Source organism: Leucopleurus acutus (genome assembly GCF_964270905.1).
Source record: "Leucopleurus acutus genome assembly, chromosome: 4".
NCBI classification, from domain to species: domain Eukaryota; kingdom Metazoa; phylum Chordata; class Mammalia; order Artiodactyla; family Delphinidae; genus Leucopleurus; species Leucopleurus acutus.
In genome coordinates, this window is record NC_139146.1 from 989,723 (window position 1) to 1,013,129 (window position 23,407).

At 65.1% G+C, this 23,407-nt stretch overlaps 1 protein-coding gene across 1 annotated transcript; it reads left to right on the forward strand.

Annotated features, from left to right (window-relative positions):
- Window positions 1-1,639: 1,639 nt before the first annotated feature.
- Window positions 1,640-11,050, forward strand: TACC3 (transforming acidic coiled-coil containing protein 3; the record flags this gene model as incomplete). The annotated part of the gene is made up of 15 exons (XM_082837969.1): window positions 1,640-1,801; window positions 1,963-2,105; window positions 3,588-4,448; window positions 5,005-5,080; window positions 5,252-5,405; window positions 7,280-7,332; window positions 7,591-7,694; window positions 7,856-8,081; window positions 8,273-8,377; window positions 8,984-9,060; window positions 9,135-9,178; window positions 9,668-9,828; window positions 10,465-10,571; window positions 10,659-10,779; window positions 10,906-11,050. 15 exons carry the CDS (start codon window positions 1,640-1,642, stop codon window positions 10,969-10,971), a joined length of 2,460 nt encoding a protein of 819 aa, XP_082694095.1. The 3' UTR covers window positions 10,972-11,050.
- Between the last annotated feature and the right edge of the window lie 12,357 nt (window positions 11,051-23,407).

The following is a 23,407-nucleotide window of genomic DNA, read 5'->3' on the forward strand; positions in this document are numbered from 1 at the left end:
CTCCGCCTCTGAATACCCGCGGGCTTGCAGCTCTGCGCCAAAGGCAGGCCTCCTAGTTCGGCCCCTCCTCTGGGCGCAGCCCCACCTGAGAGCCTTCACCGACTCCTGCAGCACCCGACTCCTGACGCACCTGCTTTGGAAACCTGGGCTCCACGCTCCCCGCCCCGCTGATTCCGGAGAACCCGCTCGCCCCCGGCCACCAGCCCTCCTCCCCGCCTGGCCCGGGTCCCTCTGCTCAGGAGCCCCCTCCGTGGCCCCATCATTACAGAAGCCAAAGCCCTAAAGGCTGCTGTCATTGCTCCCCCACCTTCCCCAGGCGGCGGGGGTCTTCCGACTTGATGTCTCCCTTCTGTGTCCTCCAGCCATCCAGCCCCCTTCCCCGGTTTACCCCGTTGCTCAGGCCAAACCTAACAGTGACCCTTGGCTTGGGCGTATCTTTCCCGCTTCCGCACGGCAGGTGCGGGCTGCTCTCGAGCCAGGGCAGACCACGCCACCCCGGCGCGGTGCCAGAGCTCTGGCCGCCCCCTTCCCTGTGAGCCCTCCCTGTTCACACGCAGCGCCCTTCCAGGTGGCTCGCCACCCTGACCTCCCACGCTGAGCTCACCTCTTTTCAGGCCACCCTTCCTCTCCCTGCCCCAGCCACCTGGTCTCTTCCAGGCACAGTCCCCAGGGCCCCCACTGCCAGCAAGGACCTGTAGTGCCCCGGGCAGGTCAATGCCCAGTGCTCTGGTGTCTCCGAAGTTGGGAACGCCACGGTGTTGACCATTATGAGGGCTTCGGAAGGAGGAATGGGATTGTTCTAGAACCTCCTGGGCCTCACTGGAGGCCCCTGGTGCAGAAGCTCCTCGACTCCCCCCAAGTGACTCTGCACCTGCTGCTTGTTACTTCCTCTAGCTCCTCCTCTGAGCCTCGGCCCTCCTGACGCCCTAGTCCAGTCCTTGTTTCCCAGCCCTGTGGGTGGACAGCAAGCTGCTGTGCCCTTCTGCTTTACTTTTTTTTTAATTCTCTTTTTTCTTCCTCCTTCTCTCTCTTTTTTTATTTTTTTGAAATAGCATTTTATTGCATTACTTTTTCATTTATTTACCTTGGCTGTGTCGGGTCTTAGTTGCAGCATGCAAACTCTTAGTTGCAGCTTGCATGCGGGCTCTAGTTCCCTGAACAGGTATCAAACCCAGGCCCCCTGCATTGGGAGCGCAGAGCCTTACCCACTGGACCACCAGGGAGGTCCCCCCTCCTGCTTTGTTGTCCACTAACTTGGCAGCTGCTCCACCTCTGACGCTGAGGCCTGTGGGGAGGCCCAGGCTTCCTCTGCCCCTTGCAGTTTTGCCACAGATCAGCTCCTATCTGTCTCCCAACTTTTACCCACAAAGTTCGAGTTATTTCGAGCTCTTGGGTCTTCCTTCTTGCCCTGTGGGCTGAAAGCCCCTCTAGCTCTTGCTCCTGGGAGGTGGCAGCTCCCCCAGAGCAGGATGGGGACTGCCTGGCAGAGGACACACTGCCTGAGGTGTGACCCACCTGTGCAGGAAGGCGGACGTCCTCCTTGCAGCACTGTGGGGTCAGCTGTCACTTTCACATATGTGCGTCCAGACAACGCGGTGTCACTGCCCTACTCCTGACACAAAACTATCTGCTTTTCAGAATGAGTCTGCACGTCTTCAGTGACGAAAATGTCACTGGTGACAAAAGTACAGAAAACTGCGACTTCCTGTTTTCACCACTGGAACTTACCGGAAGATCATCTGTTCTCCGTCTGTCACAGAAAGAAAACGTACCACCTAAGAGCACAGCCAAAGCTATGAAGGTAAGCACGTCTTGCCTCTGCGTACTATCTACCGTGCGTCACACATGAGGTCACCTGCTTTCCTGGTGACTTACTGAGCTGGCAGGGCAGGGCATGGTGCTGCCAGCGTGGTGCTTGAAGACTTGAATTATTGAACAGCTGCCCTCCTCCCTCCCTGACAGGTTACTTTTCAGACACCTCTGCGGGATCCGCAGACACACAGGATTTTAAGTCCCAGCACGGGCAGCAAGCTTGAAGCTTGCTTTGCTCTGGGCGACACCGTTGGATTAGAAAACTGTCATCAAGTCTGGACCCAGAAAGAGAAGTAAGTATTGGCACTGTTTGACGTACTGCAATTTGTAACCTCTCCGATGGACTGGGCAGGAGAAGTCTGTTTCACCCGCCACATCCGGTTGGGCTCCTCCTGGTCTCCGCTCTGGGTCTGTGTAGTGTGCGGCCCAGAGCACCGCCGAAGTCGTTTGTTGTTGGAAAAGTGAATAATAAAACAGGAAGTTTAAACTTCACATTCTGCTCCTCTGTTGTGCTCTTGCCAACAAATTGGCCTTGGTTTTGTTTCTCTAACTTCGTGAAATGTCCTGGCCGAATCTCCAAGGAGGGACGCTCTGTGGTTTTGCTTCTTTTTTAGCATTCCACTGGGGTCTCCTGCTTGCAGGTCCATCTCCTGTCCTCAGCGGCAAGCCCTGGAGAAAGCTTACAGATAGCTCTTACCGCTAAAGGCAGAGGAACCCGTGTGTTGTGTAATCTGACCAGAACACGTGTGGCCTGACGAGTCAGATTTGGAACACTTGACTTTAACCAGCAGAAGCTTCTTTGCAGCCTCGCCTGGCATTAGGTGGTTGGCTTGCGTGAGGTGGTCGACAGTGTGAATGCCAAGGCTTTTCCTGCCTCCGTCTGGAGACGAGGACACTGGCGGTGGCCCTTCACCCCCAGATGAGGCTGAATTAACCCGGCTGACGCCCCCAGGGACCCTCTACATCCAGAGTGGGAAGGGGCCTCACTGGCACATTTCGTTCTGACTTTTGCTGACTTAAACTGTTCAAAACCTGCTATTTCTTTTAAATGGATTTCAGATGTGCAGAGAAAGGTATAAAAGCAAAAGGTCACTAACACACCCCTCACCTCGCTCCAGTGAAATGTCCTTGTGCCGAGTGTCTCCCCATGGCTGGAAACTCCTCAAACCGGAATCTCCCCCTCTCCCCAGGTTTCCTTGCTACTTTTCAACTTCAATTTTTTAGTTTTCATTTTGAGATTCAGCTGAGTGAGATTAGAGTGACTCAAATACTGTTCTTTTGTAACAATCCCCAGGAGGGAAGGGAAACCCAGCCGTTCAGATGCTGCCTCCTGGCCCCTGGGTCTGAGCTGCTCCAGCCACAGAGCAGGGCCATGGAGGGGCCAGGAGGACCCGGGAGCTGGGCCCTGCTCCTTGTGAAGCCAGCGTCCTTGACCTGGCCTTTCTGTCTCCAGCGGGAAGCCTGACCCTGGTGTGCCCTGACTGTCCCTGGCCGCGTAGCTGGTGGTCCCCAACCAAAAGGGGAAACTAGGCCGGCATGGAGGACCTCAACCTTAGCTGTTGTCAGTCAGGTTCCTCCTCTCTCTCAGTCACCTGTGTCTCTAGGTGGCCCGCCAGCACTGAGTTGTGGGAACGTACTTGTGAAGGTTAATCTTGAGGAGAGGGTTGGCCAAATGCTCTTTTTTTCCCCTGTGTTTAGCTAATGTTTTCACGTGGACTAAAATCTAACTAAAAACCTAACTGGTTCTTTAGTGCTAACTACGTCTTTCTAAAAAGCCAACAGTTCACCAAGGAAACAGACACTAGAACGACCAATGGAATTCTCCAGAAACCAGCAGTGGCCGATGCCAACCCCGCTTCAGAGGACATGAGACCAGCCTCTGACGACAGGCATCGCAGCGGGCCCTCCTCGGCTCCCCAGGCCTGCCTGGATCCTGCAAGCTCTTCCCAGATGCCCGAAAGTGTTGAAACCCCAGAGGCATCTCCGGGACAAACATCAGGCAGCCCTGAGCCCACCCAGGAAGAACACGTCCATCCTCATTCCTTAGGGGAAAGTGCTACCTCTACCTCCACAATTCTAGAAGACCCTCCCGGGATGGCATCCCAGGACAGAACAGAGGACCCACTGAGAGCCACAGGAGAAAACTCGAGCGGGCTCCCTGCGCCCTCTGCCGGGGCCGCTTCAGCTCCTGGTACCCACCCCGGTGGAGCAGAGCCCCTCGTGGACCTGCCTAGCGAGGCCCCAGCTGGCCCCGTGGAGGCTGGAGGTGCCACGTTCCCCAGTCCTCAGAAGGAGGAGGCCGAAGGGCAAATGGCCGACTCTTTGAGGAGTGAGCCCGTAAGGCTGGAATTTGACTTTTCTGACGGCACCATCAAAGGGCCGCCCCCACTGAGGAAACGAGGGAAGACCCCGGCTCTCAGACCCCCCTCGAGGAGACCAGAGGCGAGGCAGGAAAAGGAGGAAAAGGCCCTCGTGAAGGCGGGCGAGGGTCCCGATCCCCCTCCCCGCGGGTCCAACAGCCTAGACCAGGACAAGCTGGACGACCCAGACTGTAACCCCACCGGAGGTGACGGAGAGACCCGGCCCCCAGAGCACCCCAAGAGCGGGCCAGCCACAGAGGCCTCGTCTCCAAGCCGGTGAGCACGGGGTGGCAGTGGTGGGCACGAGACCAGAGATGCCACCTGCAGCCCTGAGCAGGGGCCCCAGGGCAGCTGCCACAGCTCTTGGGGAATAGCGGGGAGGGGGTGCCCACGCTGTCTGAGATGCGTTCCCTGTGATGCATCCGGAAGGTCTAGCAAGATACCTAGCCGAGAGCCCCAGGATTCCCGCAGCGCAGCTCGGGGGAGCCGTCTCCCGGCGTGAGCCCTGCCTCAGGCCTGTCCCCGCTCCCCGGGGACGGCGCTCAGGGGCCGAGGGTGCGCCCAGCCGTCCAGCGCCGGCTGCTGTTGCAGTTTCCTGGTAAAAAGGATAAGCGGATCCTTGTGGTTTGCTTTTTCTTGAGTTGAGATGACCTCAGAGTGCCTTGTCTGCTTCTGGGGAGCGATGCTCTTGCAGGTGAGGTCGGGGGATGGCTTTGCCTGGCCACCCGGCTGGGCCTCAAGCCTGGCTCCTGGGCGGGGGGGTGCTGGTGGCAGCTCGGTGCAGGACGGGGGGAGGTGTGGGGCGCGGGCCCTGCTGACCCCGTCTCTTTAGGCAGGTGCTCTTGGCCTCGGCGGATGACACACCGGCGTTGCAGACCTCGGCAGGGACCGCAGAAGCGGCGGGCGAGGTACGGGTGTGGGCGGGCGTCCTCATGCTGTTGCCACGTCTGCGGGTCGTCACGGGGCAGAGGCAGGCCGGTGGTGCCCGGGGCTGTGGGGTGGGACACGCTGCTTCCCCTGCTCCCCCCACGCCCACTCATCTTGATGAGCCCCTGCAGTGACCCCAACCTCCCTTCCAGGAGGGGACCACAGACGCTTCGGGGGCATCGGCTCCAACCAGCAGCCCGGGCAGCGAGCCACCAACCGTGCCCACTGACCCCACACCCGCAACCCCCCGGGGGCCGGAGCCCGGCCTGGACCTGAGTGGGGAGCACTTCTGGGACCCCGCCGAGGGTACGTCATTCACCCGTCCTCGAGGCCGGGGTGCTAGAACCGTGTTCCATGGTGCCCGCAGGCGGTCATCGTGCGGGCAGCCCCGTCCCCTGACTTGAGTGATTCCCATGGAAACTTCTGGTTTATCAACTATGGGCGTTTTCAGGAGAACAGGAATAAGATCTGTGATATTAAAAATATATATATTTTAGGCCAACTTAGAAAAACAGGCAGCAGGCCTGACTGACCCAGGCGGTACAGATACAGACACAGGAGGCAGCGGGAACTCGCTGAATCGAAGTGCTGTTTAAGACGAGACCCCGTAGAGATAAAAGGAGAAGCCCTGCCCGTCCATGCACCCTGGATGAGGGGGTGGAAGAGTCGCGGGTCTGAGCTGCCTTCAGTGAGGACTTCCAACTGAGGTGCTTTACAGGACAGGAGGCAGCACGCCAGGATCTCAGTTTTGGTTACTTAAAACCCCCAGGCCTAGAGAAGGCAGGAGACGAGTGTAGGGTTTCTGTGTGGCGGGGCCATTGTGGGGTCCTCCCTGTGCGGGCGGGACCAGGAACCGTGGATCAGCTCCACTGGGGCAGCCTGCTTCCCGACCAGGGACCCTAGACATGTGACTCGGGGTTTGTGTCCTGTGATGTTTCCAAGTCCCTCGTGTCACATTGTGTGAGGACTTCCTTTTATGGCTGAGTAATATCCCCTGTGTGGATAGACCGCATCTTGTTTCTTCCTTTACCAGTTGATTTCCACACTTTGGCTCGTATGAACGAGGCTGCTGGGAACACTCACGTACACGTTTTGTGTGAGCGTACGTTTCCCATCTCTTTGGGGCAGACGTACCCTGAAGGGGACGTGGTAACACTGTGTAACTGTTTGTTCCCCGCAGGGTCCACACCCTCTACTCTGCCCCCGCATGGTTTGAGGGTCCGGGTCTGCACCCCACTGTCCCGGTGGGTGTGCAGTGCAGTGTCGGCGTTTCCCTACTGACTGACGTTGACCTTTCGTGTCTCCTCTGGAGGAGCATCTGCTCGGATCCTTTGCCTGTTTCTTAATTGAGTTGCTTTTTTTTTATTGAGTTGTAAAGATTTCCTGTGTAATCTAAGTAAGAATTCTTCTTTGGGTACATGATTCACAAAAGTTCTCTCTTTCTTTCTTCGTTTGGCTCATCGGGTCTTAGTTGCGGCACTCGGGGTCTTCATGAGGGCACCCGGGCTCTGTAGCTGTGGCGCGCGGGCTTAGTTGCTCCGCGGCATGTGGGATCCTAGTTCCCCAGCCAGGGATCAAACCCACGTCCCCTGCAGGCAGATTCTTAACCACTGGACCACCAGGGAGGTCCCTCTCTTCACTTTCTCGATGGTGTCCTTGGAAGCACAAACGTTCACTTTGCAGCCCAGTCTGTTCTGCTGCTGCTTGTGCTTTTGGAGTCAATTCTAAAAAATCATTGCCGAATCCAGTGTCATGGAGACTTGCCCTCATGTTTCCTTCCAAGAATTTTATGGTTTTAGCTCATATATTTAGGTTTTTGATCCATTTTGAGTTAATTTTTGTCTGTGGTGTGAGTGACCCTTAGGTTTTTTAAGCAAAGGTCATATTATCAGAAATTAAAGGACTCTTTCAGCGTGGTTTTACAGTGGTTCTCAACCGGGGCGATTTGGACCCCAGGGGACGCTTCTGGTTGTCACGTCCCCAGGAGTGCTGTCAGCACCCTGCGGGACACGGCCCGGCGCCATGGAGCCATACAGCCCCAAGCGTCCTGAGCCTGCGGACAGCAGCCCCGCTCTGTAGCAAAGGGCCGTCGGTCAGGGTGGGCGGGGAGGGTGCCGCTCCGAGCGCACAGCCGAGTGCTGGCAGTGGGATGCGGCTGGCAGCTGGCGCCTCTTTTTCAGTTCTAGGCACGGGGGCCGAGGTGGATTACCTGGAGCAGTTCGGGGCGTCCTCGGTAAGTTCCCGGCGCCTTCGCGGCGGCCTTTCCTCAAGTGCCAGTCTCAAAAGGGACTCTTTCTAGAACAGCCCCGGGCCGCGATTCCTCAACCGCGAGCGGTATCCACCTCTGACCGGACGTGGCAGGCGGCCCGGCTGCTTCCGCCGCTCTGCCCCGCAGGCCACTCGGGTCAGGGCGGCTCCCGGGCGCGACGTGGGGCGGGGCGTGGAGGCTGTCGTGTCGGGGGCCCCGGTGACCCTGCTTCCTTCCCTGCAGTTTAAGGAGTCGGCCCTGAGGAAGCAGTCCTTGTACCTTAAGTTTGACCCACTGCTGCAGGACAGCCCCCGGGGGCCGGCGCCTGTGGCCCCGGAGCCCAGCAGGTGCGCTGGGGCAGGCGGGAATCCGATCCACGCAGGCCGTGTGACGATGGGAGTGCCCTGCCACAGGGAGGGGGGCAGAGACAGTGGCCGGGCCCCAGCTGTCCTGGCCGAGCTCGTAAACAAGTTTGTAAGCGGGTCTGTGCTCTTCTGTGCCCGTGCAGCCCCTCCGACAGCAGAGGTGGGCAGCCTGATAGGCCGCATGGCCCACGTGTCCCGAATATTGACCCCGTGGCCCTGGGGGAGAGTCTGGGCCGACCCCTACGCACGCAGACAGCATGCGTGTTCTCTTCTGGTCTCAGTGCACGGGGCACAGACGCGCATTCCTCGGGAAGCCCCCCGGAGGCCCAGCTGCTGGACCTGGACTTTGCAGGAGCCCCGGACGTTCCCGTAAGTGGTTCGTCCCCTCTGTGGTGTAAAGAGACGCTTGTTCTAATGGCCCGACTTTCATGTGCTGTGGATCTGAAGGCTTAAGGGGTCTGTTGGGCTGAGGGGGGCTGCACGGTGCCACATGGGGAGCCGACGGGGCAGAGAGGAGTGCCAGGGGAGCTTGCGGCCCAGCTGGTCTCTGTCGCCTGCAGACGCTCGGCCCAGCTCCTTGTGACCTCGGACCCAGGGCTCCGCTGCTGCCCGTGGGGCCCATTGTGGACGTGCTGCAGTACAGCCAGAAGGACCTGGACACTGCGGTGAGGGCAAGGGGGGGTGAGGGGAGGTGCCCAGCGAGCGGCCCCCACCTGCTGGCTGCAGCCCTGGGCATGGCACCTGCAGGCTGCTCTGAAGAGCCTCGGGGGGCGGGGGGGCAGCTCTGCGCGCTGGCCTTCTGCTCACACCGTGCAGGCAGGGTCGCAGGCGGCCACTCACCGACCCCCGAGCCAGGTGCCCAGGCAGCCGAGTGTCCTGCGTTTCCACCCAGTGTCTCTTGCAGAACCTGTTCACAAGCGAGGGTCTGGGTGTCTGCTCTGAGCTGCCCAGGGGGTAGCGGCCCCCAAGTCCCCTTGCTGCCTTGGTGATGCGCTGGGTGGCGTCTGCTGGTCCCCTCTCAGGGAGGCCTGTGCGCCGGGCCACGCTGGGCCCAGGAGCTCCTGGCCCCTGCCGGCCATCTTCGGGCGGTGTCCTCTCTGCCGCGGGGCTCTCCCCCGCACGCTGCTCTACCGCCCCGCCTGTGTCGGGAGGTGTCCCGCCCGTGCACCCACCGCACGCCGACCCCCCAGCACTGCAATGTCTGCTGAGTGGGGCGAGAGACCCCAGCACGGGAGGACACTGGCGCCAACTCAGGTGTGTGGTCTGCACAGGTTGGGGCGACACAGAAGGAGAACGAGGCGCTTAGGGTCAGGTGCACGGCGCTGCAGGAAAAGATCCTGGAGATGGGGTGAGTCTGCGTGCTGGCTGCCCAGGACCCCACGACGCACTCTCGGGGCTCATGGCATCTGCTCTCCTCCACAGGAAAATCATGGACGCGTTTGAGGGGACCGTGTACCAGGCGATGGGTGAGTCCCTGGGCTGGGGCAGCTGGCAGGGAGGCCGGGGGGTGCTGGGCCCCAGGTGCTTATCAGCCCTCAGGTTGGCCGGGCCCCGAGTTGGCATCCGGGGCTGTGGCGGCGAACAGATTGGGTCCCTCCAGTGGGCGCTGCACCCGCGGTCTGACCCCTGCCCCGGGGGCCGTGCGTCCAGCTGCAGTCTCCGTGGGTGCTGGGCACTGGCTGTGTCCGGGCTGGGGCTGGAGGCCCTGAATGTGGGGTAGGTGTGGCCTGGGCTCTTCAGTCAGGCCCTGGGTTCGTTGTCCGCTCCCTCGGCTTCCGGGTGGAGCTGGTGTTGAGGAAACAGCTGTTTTCGGGGCACTTGGGGCCCCCAGGTCCTGCCCTGGAAGGTCCCGAGAGTGGGGCTGGTCAGCGCCCCAGGGGGCCCTCCTAGCGCTGGTCATCTGTGGCGCCACCTGCTGGCCGCCCGCTGATCCCGGGTGCTGGCCTTCCTTTAAGAGGAGGCTCAGAAACAGAAGGAGCTTGCCAAAGCCGAGATCCAGAAGGTTCTGAGGGACAGAGACCAGCTGACTGCAGACCTGCACTCCACGGAGAAGTCGTTCTCCGACCTCTTCAAGCGGTTTGAGAAACAGAAGGAAGTGATCGAAGGCTACCGCACGGTGGGTGCCCGGCCGGCAAGAGGCCCCGGGGACGGCGGGGTCGGCATTGTTGCCAGTGGGGCAGCGTGACAAGCAGGGACGGGGAGAGGCTGGGGGCCTTGCAGGAAGAGGGGGTGAGCTGAGCCTTGGTGTTGAGTCTGGGAAGAAAGGAGAGGCCCCCCCAGGGGTGTGGGCCCCAGGCTCCAACCCTCCTCCTACCTGCACTCTCAGCTCTCGGCTTTGTCGCCTACTGCCGGACATGCGTGCCCACGAGGCTGTCCCTGTGTGGCCTGCGCAGAGACTGCTGTGTCCCTCCTGGGGCAGCAGGAGACCCGGCCCCCAAAGCACAGGGCTGGGGGGCAGGAGGGCAGGGGCTGTTCCGTGGACCTGGGGCCCGGCCTGCTTTCCCCCGAGGTGCCTGGACATAGGGCTCTTGTGTGCCGGGCAGGGTCCCCTCGGGGGCGGGGTGTCAGGCCCCGCATCCGGAGGCCTCCTGAGCCGCGGTTTGAGAGGAGGCCTGGGGCTGTGTGAGTGCTGGCGTCCCCGGAAGGAAACGGGAAGAGCTCTTCCCCTGTGGCCTGGCCCACTGCTGCTCCACGCATGACCCAGAGAGCCTGGGCCCTGAGCTCAGGGCTCAGCGTCTGCTCCTCCTTCCAGAATGAAGAGTCGCTGAAGAAGTGTGTTGAGGATTACATAGGCAGGATCGAGAAGGAGGGCCAGAGGTACCAGGCGCTGAAGGCCCACGCGGAGGAGAAGCTCCAGCTGTGAGTGTCAGGCGGGAGGGTGCAGGAGGCTCCCTCGGGAGGGGTCTGGTCCCCCGTGGGCTCAGCCCAGCCCCTCTGCTGCTCCAGGGCAAACGAGGAGATTACCCAGGTCCGGAGCAAGGCCCGAGCGGAGGCCCTGGCGCTGCAGGCGGTCCTGAGGAAGGAGCAGATGCGCGTCCACTCGCTGGAGGAGGTCGTTGAGCAGAAGGTGGGCACGGGACCCACGGGTCCAGGCGGGTGGGGGAAGAGCAGCCCTCCTGGTTCTAGAAGCTCTGGCCCTGCTCCCAGCTCCGAGCGCTGGGAGAGCTCTAGGGATTTGATTCTCCTCCTTCAGACTAAAGAAAACGAGGAACTGACCAGAATCTGTGACGACCTCATTTCCAAGATGGAGAGAATCTGATGTGGCAGCCCCGACCTGTGCCGTCCCCCCGTCTGTCTGTGTGTCTGTCTGTGTGTCTGCCTGTCTGGGTTTTTCTTCTCTGTTAACCTCAACTCGTTTTTAAACTAGGTTTCTTTAGGAAGAATAAATAAAGTTTCCCTTAAGTCTAAGCAATAGAGCTCTCCTGGTCTTCGTTAAAGGGACAGTTTCTGGCTGAACCGACCACAGCTGCTGTCCCCTCTGTGCCTTTGGCCCTTCCCTGCCCCGCACCTCACAGCTGCCCGAGGGGTAGGCGGGTGGCTGGGTGGGCGGGCAGCCCCTCCCGGGGGTCAGCCGAGTGGGCTCCGGCCCCACCCCATCTGCCTGGTCGGCTCTGTGGTCAGGGGTGGGGGCTGTGTCTCTGCCTCGGCCACAGATCAGAGTCCAGACAGACTCAAGTCTTCGAGGAAGAAAGCCAACCAAGGCAGCCGCGCGGCAGTTGGCTTTGTGTCACCTGGCGAGGCCGCAGCCCCTGGTAGTCGAACGCTCACCGAGATGTTGCAGGGTGTTTGTAGCCATGCCAAGTTCACGCCTGCCGTGGTAGCACCGACCTGTCCTCGGCGGTGTGGAGGCCTCCTCCAGCCCACAAGGGAGGAGGGGTCTGTCTCGGGACCAGCAGCTCCCGCCTGGGTTTCCAGCCTGCCGGCCTGCCCCCCAGTAAGACCCCACAGTCTCCTGAGACAGACCCGAGAAGACGGAGGGGGTGAAATGTTCGAGGGCAGATGGGTCTCCTCTGGCTGTCTCTCTGGAGAACCCTCCATGGGCAGACATTCGAAGCTCCTAACAGAAGCTCTGCCTCCAAAGGCTCAGAGGTAAGAACGTCTCAAAGTGGGGGGTCTGTGCATCCCCAGCCCCAGCGGGCTGCGTCTCAGCCCCTCAGGGCCTGCTCCAGAGGAGGGGCCCGCAGTACATGCTCACTGGACCCTTGGACACTGGCTGCAGCACTGTCCTTATCATGGTCCCTTGCTCACTGAGGGCAGGGGGGAACGCTTGGAGGGTGGAGGTGAGGCCCTGGCACGGGTGCAGTGGGGGCCAGACAGCCCCCGGGAGACCCTCTGAACTGGGCAGGTCCCAGCCTGCAGGGCATCAGGGGACCCTGGACACAGGCGGGCAGAGAGCTGGCCAGACTGGTCTCTGAAACTCTGAGCCCTGGAGCCATTCCTCAGTCTGCATGTCCACCCTATTCCTGGGGGCTGCTGGAGCAGGCAGAGGGCACCAGTCCCGAGGGGAACCTCCGACACAAGGGCGCTTTCCCCTCAGGGAGCCCCCACACCAACCACTGCCTCCACCCCAGCCCCATACCAGAGGCCCGCCTCCCTCATCCGCCCCACCCCCCCGCATCCGCCCCCCAGCATCCCTAACCCCGCATCCGGGCCCCCCGCATACCGACCCCGCATCCCAGCATCCGGGCCCCCGCATCCGCCCCCCCTCGCGTCGGCCCCCCGCGTCGGCCCCCCAGCATCCCGCCCCCCGCACATCCCGCCCCCAGCATCCCAGCGCCAGTGAGGGACGGACCCGCGGTGGGCTGCAGCGACATGCTGGCCACCACCAGGGGTCGCTGCCGGCCATGGGCTGCAGCACGGGGACAGGAACCTGATGACAGTCCCACTGAGGAGCGCCCCCTCCGTGGGCCCCTGGGGCACCCAGCGCATTTGTCCTCAGCACGTTGAGTGACAAAAGGCCAGGCAGGAGCCCAGGCTCCAGGCCCCCACGGCCCCCTGTGCTCCAGCCCCACCATCTCCCCTGTCCCTGTGGCACCTCCTGTCCGGCCTCCTGGGACCCCTCTGGGTCCCCCAACTGCCCCCATTCTCAGTACAACTGCCAGAGGGTCATTTTCTAACCAGAGTCCCACGCGGTCCTCGTGTGGCTCCCGGCGTCAGGGCCAAGCCCCTGGGTGGGCCAGCAGGACCTTGCCGCAGGGCCTCTGCGTAAACCTCTGCGTAAACACCTCTCTGCGTAAAAGCCACTACTTGGAGGAGCATCCCTGACACGCCGGACCCAGCCGGGCGTGGCTGGGGCACTGGCTCCGGGGGCCCCCCACCAGCCCCGCCCAGGCCAGCCCCAGGACTGGGCCCTCCGGAAAGGAGGCTGGAGGCCCTCGAGGCCTAAGCATACGTGCTCTTACCTAGAGGCCTCCCCTCAGCCTCCTGCAGGCAGGCCCGCTGCCCGTGACGACCGGCTTCTCTGCTCAGGGATCTATGATTCCTCACCACGCTGGGCCCCCTCCCCAGAGTGACTCAGGCTCCTGCTCTCCGTGTGCCGCCCCCAAACCCTGGAGCCCCTTCCCCACTCCCACCCCATGCCACGCCTCTCTGCATAGGAACCTCCATTTCACCCCCTGCCTCAGCACAGGGGCCCCCATCCTGCTCCCGGATAGGCACCCCCCATCTCACTTCCACCCCAGACAGAAGTGGGACACACTCCCACCCGGGGGGAGTTTAGAAGCTGAGAAGCTACCACAGCCTGCGGAGGACGTTTCACAGATAAAGACGCTGAGCTCACAGGGACCAGTGGCCAGCAGCGGGATGCGGGTGTGGGCAGCCCCTCTTCTGCCTGGGAGGAGCCACAGGGGCCTGGGTGGGCAAGGGGCAGGACGGGGCCTGCAGCTCCCGGCCCCACCCGCCACCCCGCTGCAGCTCCCCGGCGTCCTTACGTCCCTCAGGTGTGCCTGGCCGAGAGGGCATGGTGGCCACACGGCTGCAGGGACGCACTGCTGTTTGGGGGGTCAGGGCTGCTCTGACAGGGCCTGGAGGGGCAATCTCCCCACCCAGCTCAGCCTGCCTGGCCTCTCTGGCCACTCCAAGGGCCGCCCAGGGCCCCATCCCCAGCTGGGGCCTCTGAGCCAAGCCAGGCATCTGCCCAGAGAAGGCCACAAGGGGCGGCTGGCCACGCTGAGGACACGGGCCGCCGGGCAGCGTCCTGGGCCAGGAGCCTCGTCCTGGACAAAGGGGCCTTGTGTGGCTGAATGGGTGTTTATCCTGGAAGCCGAGTCAACTTAGGGCTGCGAGGCCGGGTGGGGGCCCTGGCACTGGGCTCCCGAGGGTAAACATGACCCGAGCCGGGCACGCAGCCGCGGCCTGGGCTTCCGCACCCCTGCGCCCCTGCACATCGTCGCCGTGGGCCAAGGGGCCTCCTTGCCAGGGCGGGGACGGCAGAAACAGAGCTGTCCTGGGGCCGCGGCCCAGGCCTCCTTGCTGAGCGGGAGGGAAGAATTATCAGACACAGGGTCAGCGAGCCCCTCCCGCGGTGTGGTGGGGACCTGGAACCCCACTGTTAAGGAACAGATGTTTGTGTCCCCCCAAAATTCACGTGTGGAGGCCCTAACCCCAAGGCGATGGAATCAGGAGGTGGGGGAAGATTAGGGCTGGTCCCCGTGATGGGGCCAGTGTCCTTACGTGAAGAGGAAGAGACCAGACCTCTCCACCCTCACTGTGAGGGCACAGCGAGAAGGCGGCCGTCTGCAGGCCAGGAAGTAGGGCCTCGCCCTGAAGCAATCCGGCTGCCACCCTGATCTTGAACCTCCAGCCTCCGGGACTATGAGGAAATAAACGTCTGTTGTTTCAGGCCCCCAGCGTGTGGTATTTTGTTGTGGCGGCACAGCAGACTAAGACCCCCGCCACCACTGGGGCCGCCTAGCCCGAGGCCCCCCACTGCCCGCCTGTCCTCACCGCGAGCTGGCGCCCCACCTCATGAAGAAGCCCAGGTCTGTGGGGCACCACCGCCCACCCCTACCCCCGAGAGGGTCCACCTGGGGCCACCCTGGTTGGTCTCGGTCCTTTCAGTGGGCTTCGCCTGGGCCCTCTGTGGCCAGGGGCTGCCAGCCACGTGGCTGAGTCCCCGGGGGGGATGGGAGCGCGGGGGACTGGCCAGAGCAGACGGACCACCGGGCTGCCCCCCGAGCCCCACCCTCCGTGCCCCCGCCTGCCGGTCCCCCGGACTCCCTCCAGCCACAGCCTCCCCCAAAGTCAGGTGACGCTTCCACTCAGTGACCCCCAGCCAGGGCTGAACCCCACACTCCCCTCGGCCCTTCCTAGTCCTAGCGAACAGGGCTGCGGCACGGCCAGGCAAGGGTGCAGCCACCCCGCCCTCTGGGAAGGACCCACGGGTGGCATCTGCGCCCGTGTGTGCCCGTGTGACCCGGGCATGCAAACCCGGAGCCCCGCCCACTGGCCCCTTGGGCCGCCCTGGGTGTGCCAGGCTCATCCTACGGGAGGTCCCAGAGGGGATGGCCCAGCAGAGCCGGGGCCGCCCGGGAGGCAGAGAATGCTGGGGAGCAGCCGGGCCGCAGGGGCTGCACGAGGTCAGGGCAGGGGCACCCTGACCCGGCTGAGGCTCTCCGGGGCTGTGCTGGGCCGTGTCCGCGAGGTGGATGGCACACCTGCGGGGCTGGGCGTGTGGGGACAGGTATTCACTTCCCGGCCCTGGCTCCCGGCCCCAGATCCCAGGCCCCCTGTGCTCCCCTGGCCCGGCTCTCCGGACCCCCAGGTTCCACGACGCCCCCAAGGCCCGACCCAGACTGTCGTGGCCGCCTGGGAGCCGTTGAGCGCAGGCGGCCTGCAGGGGGCGCTGTGGGGCCGGCCTGAGACTCCGGACTAGCATTGACCACGTCGTCAGCTCCGTCCAGCCTGGCCTCCTGAGCCCGGGTCTCCCGGACCCTCACCGTGGGGAGTCGAGGGGCCGCCTCCTTATTGCCCTGCCCAGCTTTTGGGGGTGGCTGTCCTCCCCTCCCCCCCCCCCCGTCCTCAGACCCGTGTGCCTGGCCCAGTACCCAAGTTTGTGGAGGGCAGGCCCAGCCACTACAGAGGGGCCAGCGGGCAGGGCCCCGGCCCAGGGCAGGTGGGGGGCTGGCCACCCCAGGCAGCATCACCGCTGGGGGTCTGGGCAAGCCCGGGTGGGGCTGTGAAAACGTCTACGGCAGGCCCTGCCCCCGCTGCCTCCTCCCCAGCCCAGTCCCTGTCCGGTGGTTTTCTGGGCTACCCCACAGTGGGGTGGATGCCGCACCCACCATCCAGGCACACGGAGTGCTAGCCTCGTGGCCCTCACTTGCCTAACAGACTCCACGGAGAAACTGCCCCGCCCCAGACCTGGCGGTGGGCACCAGCTACACAGCACTCGGGTGCTCGTAGAGAGGACGGGCGGCTGGACGGGCACCCAGAGCCTCCCTCAGCTTCCCCGGCTCCAGGGCTCCTGCCCGCAGCGGACGGGATGACGTGACGTGTGCCTGAGGAGTGGAGGCTGAAGGGGCGAATGAATGCGCAAGCCAGCAGGGAGGCTGTGCCTGGTGTGGGGCAGCCAGGCCCCCACAGGTGCTGTCCTCTGAGCGCCCCGTCGTGCTGGAGGACTGCCCCTCTCCTGTCCCCCTTTCGTGCCCTGGCTCCCCTCTGTCCACCCCTGGTGTCCACTCCTGAGTGGGGGTTAGGGGCGCTGACCAGGCCCACCTGGCTCAGGGTGGAGATGGGGGCCGGGGGACTGTGTGGAGGGGCACCCTCAGGTATTCTGACGGGGGCGCGAGCATGAGACCCAGAGCCCGGGCTGGACCTGGCAGGAAGCGCCCCTGTGTGGGGCAGGGGGCTGCCTTGGGTGTCTGCGGGTGGGCGGCTGGACAGCACCTGGCCTGCTCTCTGCCCCCCACACACCCCGCTCTCCGTCTGGACCGGGCCTGCCCGAGGGCGCGTTCTGGCAGGAGCCACTGCGTGGGCAGAGTCCAGGGAGGGGTCCGAGGCAGGGAGGGTGAGGGTCCTGCAGAGCGCCGGGGTCACAGGGAGCCCGAGGCGTCCCACAAGAGGGCGCCCTCTCCTGGAGTGCCGGGCCTGGCGGGGTGAAGGCCAGCGAGGACAGTGCCCCTGGCTGGGCTGCAGTGTCTTGGCCTCCCGGCTGTGATACAGCAGCAAAGGGGCCCCGGGGCTCCCACCCGGGCGCCTCGTGACCTGCCCAGAGCGAGGCCGAGGCCGTGCCCGCCCCCTCCCAGGGCCCAGGGGGAGAGGTGGGGCAGGGGCCGTCAGCTCCGGGTAGACCCCCATCCAGACCCCTACCAGCCACCAAGCCCGTCGTCGCCAACAGTCCGTGAGGGGTGGGACCCTGAGACTCCAAGGCTGCTTCACACTCTTGGCCACTCGTTCCTTTATTCACATGACAAACATGTGCTGAGCACCTTCTCTGTTCCAAGCACTCTTCCAGGCCCTGGGGGTCAGCGGGGGACAGACTGGTCCAGTCCCTGTCCTGGTGGAGCCGACCTTCTGGCTGGGCCGGGGTGGGGGGAGCAGAGTGAAGGAACAGACAAGCAGGTAGGGAATGTGTCAGGGGAGGGGGTGACGGTGCCGCGGCGGGGGGACAGAGTAGGGGGAAGGCGAGTAGCTGCATCATGGCGGGAGGGGGTTCCAGGCACCCCTGCAGCCAGTGAGGTCCCGCCGCTCCTTCACAGCGGCCCCCGCCCGGTCCCTGCACACCTCTGTCAGGCTTCCCGGCCTGGGGTGCTTGCTTTCCACGCAGGCCAGCGGGCAGAGGGCCACTGGTGTGTCCAAGGCCAGAGCAGCAGGCAGCACAGGAGAGGGACCAGGGTGGGCTACCTCCACCCGGGCAGGGCGGCTGGCCAGGCTCAACCACAGGGCGCAGGCCACCCCCACCCCAGCTGGCCCAGCAGCTCCTGTGCCCTGGAGAGCGGTTGGACTGGCACGGCACTGCCCCTCACCCTCTCCACGCTGCACGGAGGTCACGGGCCAACGACCTGCAGGCTCCTTGGGCCTGGAAGGCGGCCTCACACCAGGGTCCAGCCCACCCACTGCAGCCACCGACGACCCCGCAGCACAAGGCCCGGGAGGCGGGCTTAGGGGTTCCCTTCACTGCCCATGAGCAGAAGGCGAGGAGTGCGAAGGCTCCCTCCAGGGCGGCAGGCTCGGCGTCCAGGCCCGGCCACCCCACGCTGCCCAAGAGGCCCAGGCCGGCCACTCAGCCCTCCTCCCGGTGGGCGCCCCGCTGTGGGCCGGCCCAGTGTCCGGGGGCTTCCCCGAGGGGCGGGCGTGCCAGGCAGGGACCTGTCTCCTAAAGGCGGTATCTGAAGCCCCGCCTGCCCACCGCCAAGAGGGTGGCCGTGTCTCCTGGGGAGGCCGCGCCCAGCCCAAGAGCCGCTGGGCCAGGCGGGTGCGGCCAGGTGTGCGCCCGCCCCGCCCCGACGTGCCCACCGCGCCAGGTGCTGGCTCGCCCGCCGGGAGAGTGATCTCATCGCCCCCACAGGGGACGAGACTTGCCCGAGGTCGCGTGGCCATGTCCCCACCCTGCCTCATCACCCGCCTTCCTCCGCGTCCTGAGGGGTCCCGAGCCCACGCGTCCTCACGCGGGGGGCAGTGACAACCCAAGCAGGGCCCTGACCAAGGAGCCGAGGGCAGTGGGGCGGCTGGCGGGCACGGTGGGCGGGGGCACAGGCTCCGTGGCACCCGAGGACGCAGCGCCCCGCGGTGCCGGGGGCAGAGGACTCGGGGGCTGCCTCGCCTGGTCTGGACCCCGGAGGGGAGGCCACCCGAGCGCTGGGCGGAGGGAGGGCCAGGAGGGCGGGCGCTCACGGTTGCCGTTGCCGCGCGTCCTGCCGAGCAGGAAGCGCCAGGGGCTCTCCCCGCGGGCTGCTGGCCAGGCCTCCTCGGCACTTCTGGGAACCCCCTCTCCACAGGCTAGGAGAGCAGGAATGCGCCCTCGCCCTGAGCCCAGGCTTGTCTGGCCCCAGGCGCCCCACCAGGCCCCGCTGACACGCCTCTCTCCTGGCCAGGGACAGCTGAGCGAGGGCAACTTCCTGGAGGAGGCGCCCTGGGACTTGCCAGATGCCAGGGGGAGGCTGGGGGCGAGGACACGGTGGGGGCTGAGCTTGGGCGAAGTGGGAGGCGGAGGGCGCCGGGAACCGGGCGACGTGGCTCTGGGGCCCAGGCCGGGGCTTCTCCCTCCAGCTGTCCCCTCCTCCATGCCAGGCTCTGGACCCTCACACTGAAGTCCCCAGGCTCCTGACCTCCACCTGCGGGAGGGCTCGTGTGGCCCCTCCAGGCCAGCGGTGGTGACAAGGACAAGCACTGGGCAGGCCCCTGCTCCTGCCTCCAGTCCCTGCACGCAGACCCTGTGCCCGCACCCCCTCGCCGAGCCCTCACCTGCCGGGGGCTCTCAGAGGAGCCCCCCCAGAAACGCGCAAGCACTTCCTGCTCAGGAGCCCCCGGCAGCCCGAGAAACTCCGTCCCCACTTGCCAGGGAGGCCCGGTGTGGGCTGGGCGGCCAAGACAGTGCCCTCCGGGCCCAGCCCATGGAGATGCTGGGAGGGCAGTGGGGACCCCGGCGCGAGGCCGCGGGCTCCGGCGCAGGGCTGGGGGACGCGGGCTGGGAGCAAGATGGGTGCCGGTGACTGAGGGTCTCCGAGCCCGCACAACCCCGGGTCAGGGGCCGGGTGGCACGGCCGCAGAGGCCGTGCGCTGCCCCACCCCAAACCTGGAGCGACGGCCCGTCCCGGTCACGCCCAGCCTGCGCTGCTTGGACGAGGTCCAGCGTGCTACCCGCCCCCGGGGCTTCTTCCTGACGGGAAGAGCCTCGGGGCAGGAGGGCAGGGGCCACAGCCAGGCCACAGCCGGTCGCCCATTCCGCGGCTGAGCAGGCAGTCACCCAGCCTGGGCGCCCGCACTGGCGGTCCCGGGGCCAGGTTTCTGGGGGGCCCGGAGCCGGGCAGCCTCTCCAGCCCTTGCTCCTCCCCCGCCCTGAGGGGCTGTGATGGCAGAGGCTTTGGGCGAGGCTCTCCGGCATCCTCCGGGCCACCTCCACCCCATCCCCAGGCCAGGGGGGAGGCAGGCGGAGACTGGGCCTGTGGCTACCTTGCGTCCCTGAGGGGAGCCAGCCTGAGGGAGGGGGAGGAGCCCCCCAGGGCCCAGCCCACACCTGCCCCTCAGGCTCCACCAGCAGGGGCCACCACTACCCGAGGGTTCGTTGGGCGCTTCTCAGCCCCTGGACCCCTGGGCTGGGGGAGCAGCGGGCCTCGGCCAGGCGGGCACAGCTCTGAGGCCTCTTCTCACCCCAAATCCGCCCTGGGCCACACCAGCCTTGGGAACAAGATGACCCTCGAATCTCCCAGATGGGTCGCTTCCGGGGTGGGGGGTGAAGCCTGGAGGATGAAGAAGCGGGAGGGAAGGGTGCTCCTGGGGGGGACAGGATGGAGCTGGGGTCTCACCGTCCACGGCTCAGCAGGGCACCCTGTCGGCGAGGGCAGGCTCCTTGCCTGGGGCCTGGGAGCAGCCGGTACAGAGGATGCCCTCACGTGGACAGGACCCCTCGGGACAAGGGGCAGGGTCACAGTGAAGCCCTGGCCTGGCGGGCCTCCGAGAACCCCCCTGTGGGCTCTGATTCAGGCACTACACAGTCTGATGCTCCGGGCCCAGCGTCAGAGCGATCCCGTTTCATACCCAGCCTGGATTCCTCCCCAGACAAGGAAGCAGCATAAAAACCCAATGTATTTTAATTATATCTTTGGGGGCCACGAGCACAATCGTTTCCAGATGGGGACCCCGTTGGCAGCCGCTCCGCGCTGGGCCCGGGGTGGGGGGAGGAGGGAGGGCGGGCCAGGCCCCTCTGGGGTGACGGTGGTCCCGGTGGCACAGGGCTCACTGCCCATTCACTGCCCGGATGGATGGGAGTAGCCATCATCGGTCATGATTTCCATTCTATAGATGGGGAAATGGGGGCTTGGACCTGCTGGGCGCAAAGCCTGACACTGAGGGGTCGGTACCCTGACCTGGGGGGCCTTCCAAGCTGGGAGCTGCAGGGGTGGGCTGACCCAGAGCCTGGAGCGGGGGCGCCAGCAGGAGCCCAGCGTGTCAGGGCCGTGGGCCGTTCACCAAGGCCTGGGGTCAGGAGGGGCCTGGACCACGCTGCCCAGGAGAGGCCATCTCCTGGCTCCAGAGCGGCACGGGCCTCCCACACATCTCCAGCAGCCTTCTCAGCGGGGAGCGAGAACCGGGGCCCAGGCGAGGCGCAGGCTGGCCAGAACCTGGCCGAGGGCACTGAGGGGCAGCGGGAGGCCCAGCCCCCAAGGGCAGCGCGCGCACACGGTGGGCCGTGAACGAGCAGGTCGCTGGGCACTCGGCGATGGGGCTTCGGAAGTCTACCAGCTAATAAGATTTGCCCGCTCGGCCTGCCTGGCTCTTCCTGTGGAGACGGCGGCCAGTGTCTGCCTGGAACGCCCCACTTTTTCCCGTCTGGCTGCAGCTCCCACCCCAGCTCAGCCCTGCCTCAGTGGGCAGGGCAGCCACGGCCCTGGCTCCTTGTGTGGTGACCAGGGGATGGGCAGGGTGGCGAGGGGCCTCGAGGGGCTGAGAGTTCATTTCTGCTTCTGTGTCCGCCTGTGCACCCCCAGCCTCACCTGCACTCGGCTGGTGGAGACCAGTGGCTCTGGGCTAGTGATGGCAGTGAGGAGGGCGGGAGGCAGACAGCCCTCACCCTCCAGGGTGTTGGTGATGACCAGGCTGGCCCACGCTGGGAGGCAACCAGCCCATCAAACCAGGGGCTCTGGAGCCGGAGCCATGGGTAGTCAGTCCCTGGCTCTACCAGTGCCCGGCCTGTAAAATGGGCACCGGGCAGAGGGTCCCTCCCAGAGTGTCCAGGAAGGTGCAGAGGGCTTGCTGTGGGACCCTGGCATTCTGGGCACCCGCCTCTGCCTCCTCTGGTCCTGCTCTGACCCCCCACCTTCTGCCACAGCCCGTGCCCCTAGAGATGACCCAGCCTGGCCCGACTCATCACAAGCCCCCCCAGAGGCCCAGAGTGGGAGACAGGCTTGGCCTGGGGCCAGGGACTCGGGAAAACCAGGTGAGGCTGCCCAAGGAAACGGTGCCCTGCCTGCTCAGTGACCTTGGGGCAACCTGAGGGAGCAGAGGCTGGCAGGGTCGAGGCGGGGACCCTGGACTGCGCCTGCTGCCAGACCCCGGGGCGCCCCCTCAGCAGACGTGACGTTATCCTTTGGCCTCGCACCCGCTGGGAGCGGCAGCGGCGGGGACATCCTCGGGGCCCACTGGGCAGGCGTGGGCGCTCCTCCGCGCTGGGCTACCCCGGGCTGACGACTCACCACCTCCCTGCCCCAACTCTGCTCCCGGCCGTGGACTCTGGCGGGGACTCTGGCCTCCTGGCCCTTCCTTCCCCGGGACCCCCGCACTCACGCCGGCGGCCGCCTCCCAGCGCAAGGCCCGCCCGGCCCAGGCAGGGGCCGCGGCCATGCTCTCCACACGCAGGATGGATCAGGCCAAGCTTGTCTTCCCCTGGGACTCTCGCACCTTCCTGACAGCTCAGAACGCCATACGTGCTCATCCTGCAGAGACTCAACCTTCTACCTTCCGTCCACAACTGGCCCCCCAAGGTGCCCACTGGTCACTCCCGTCTCCTCGCCTGCAGTGTGCGCTCAACCACCTGCGCCCCACGCGGCTGCACAGACCTACAGACTCACCAGCGCCCGCGTCCCGCTCCTCTGGCCTCCACTCCGTCACTCTGCATCCTCCCACCCCGCCACTGGACCCGTCACCCATCGAGGGTTTCCCGGTTCCATCTGTCCGCTTGACACACGCTGGCTGACCGTGCCCGCGGTCCCAGGCACAGTTGGGGACCAGAGTTTCCATCCTGGTGGGGAGTCCGGCGGGGGCTTCCGTGGGCAGGCAGCGCAGACGGCAGGAGTCAGGTGAGACTTGTGGGCCGAGAGCAGGGTGGGAGACCTGAGGAGGGAGTGGCGAGAGCCAGTCCTGGGACAGACGTGGTGAGTGCCTGCCGTGTACTGGGAGAGTCTGGGACCCTGAGGAAGGTGCTGAGTGAGGGCTCGCCTTGGAACGGCTGGGCCTGGGGTGAGGGAAGGGGACAGTGTCCCTGTCTGCTGAGGGGCCCTGGGCAGGCCTGAGAGGACCCCTCCTGCCTGTGTCTGCCTCCGGCCCCAGCGTGGGGTGGGGGACCACACGGAAGGCCCCAGCTGGAATGAGGGCAAGCGGCACAGACCCCCGACCCAGCACCGCAGCCTCGGGTTCTGGGAAGGCCCGGGCGGGACAGGCCTGAGCAGGCGCCAGGAAGGCAGGCGCAGGCGGCAGGCTCACCCCCTCCCATCCCGCTCCGCCCGCCCCCCCCCGCCCCCCGCCCCGCGAACATGAGGACTGACATCGTCATCCACCCCCCACCCTCCCCCTGCCCTGAGCCACAGGCCTCAGGCCTCAGGCCCTCCTCCAGCTCTGCCGTCGCTCCCTGCCTGGAACCTGGTCCCCCCGGCCCCGAGCTGGAGCCCATTCCCAGAGCCACCTTTCAGGCCGGGCACAGAAGGAGAGATTCAGTTTGAAGGGGTCCCCCGAAAACTGGATTTCGAGGGTGCTGGCTGAGGAAAGCTTCCTCCCCTTGGGAGAGCTGAGCGGCCCGGGGGGAGGCAGTGGACGCCGGGGCC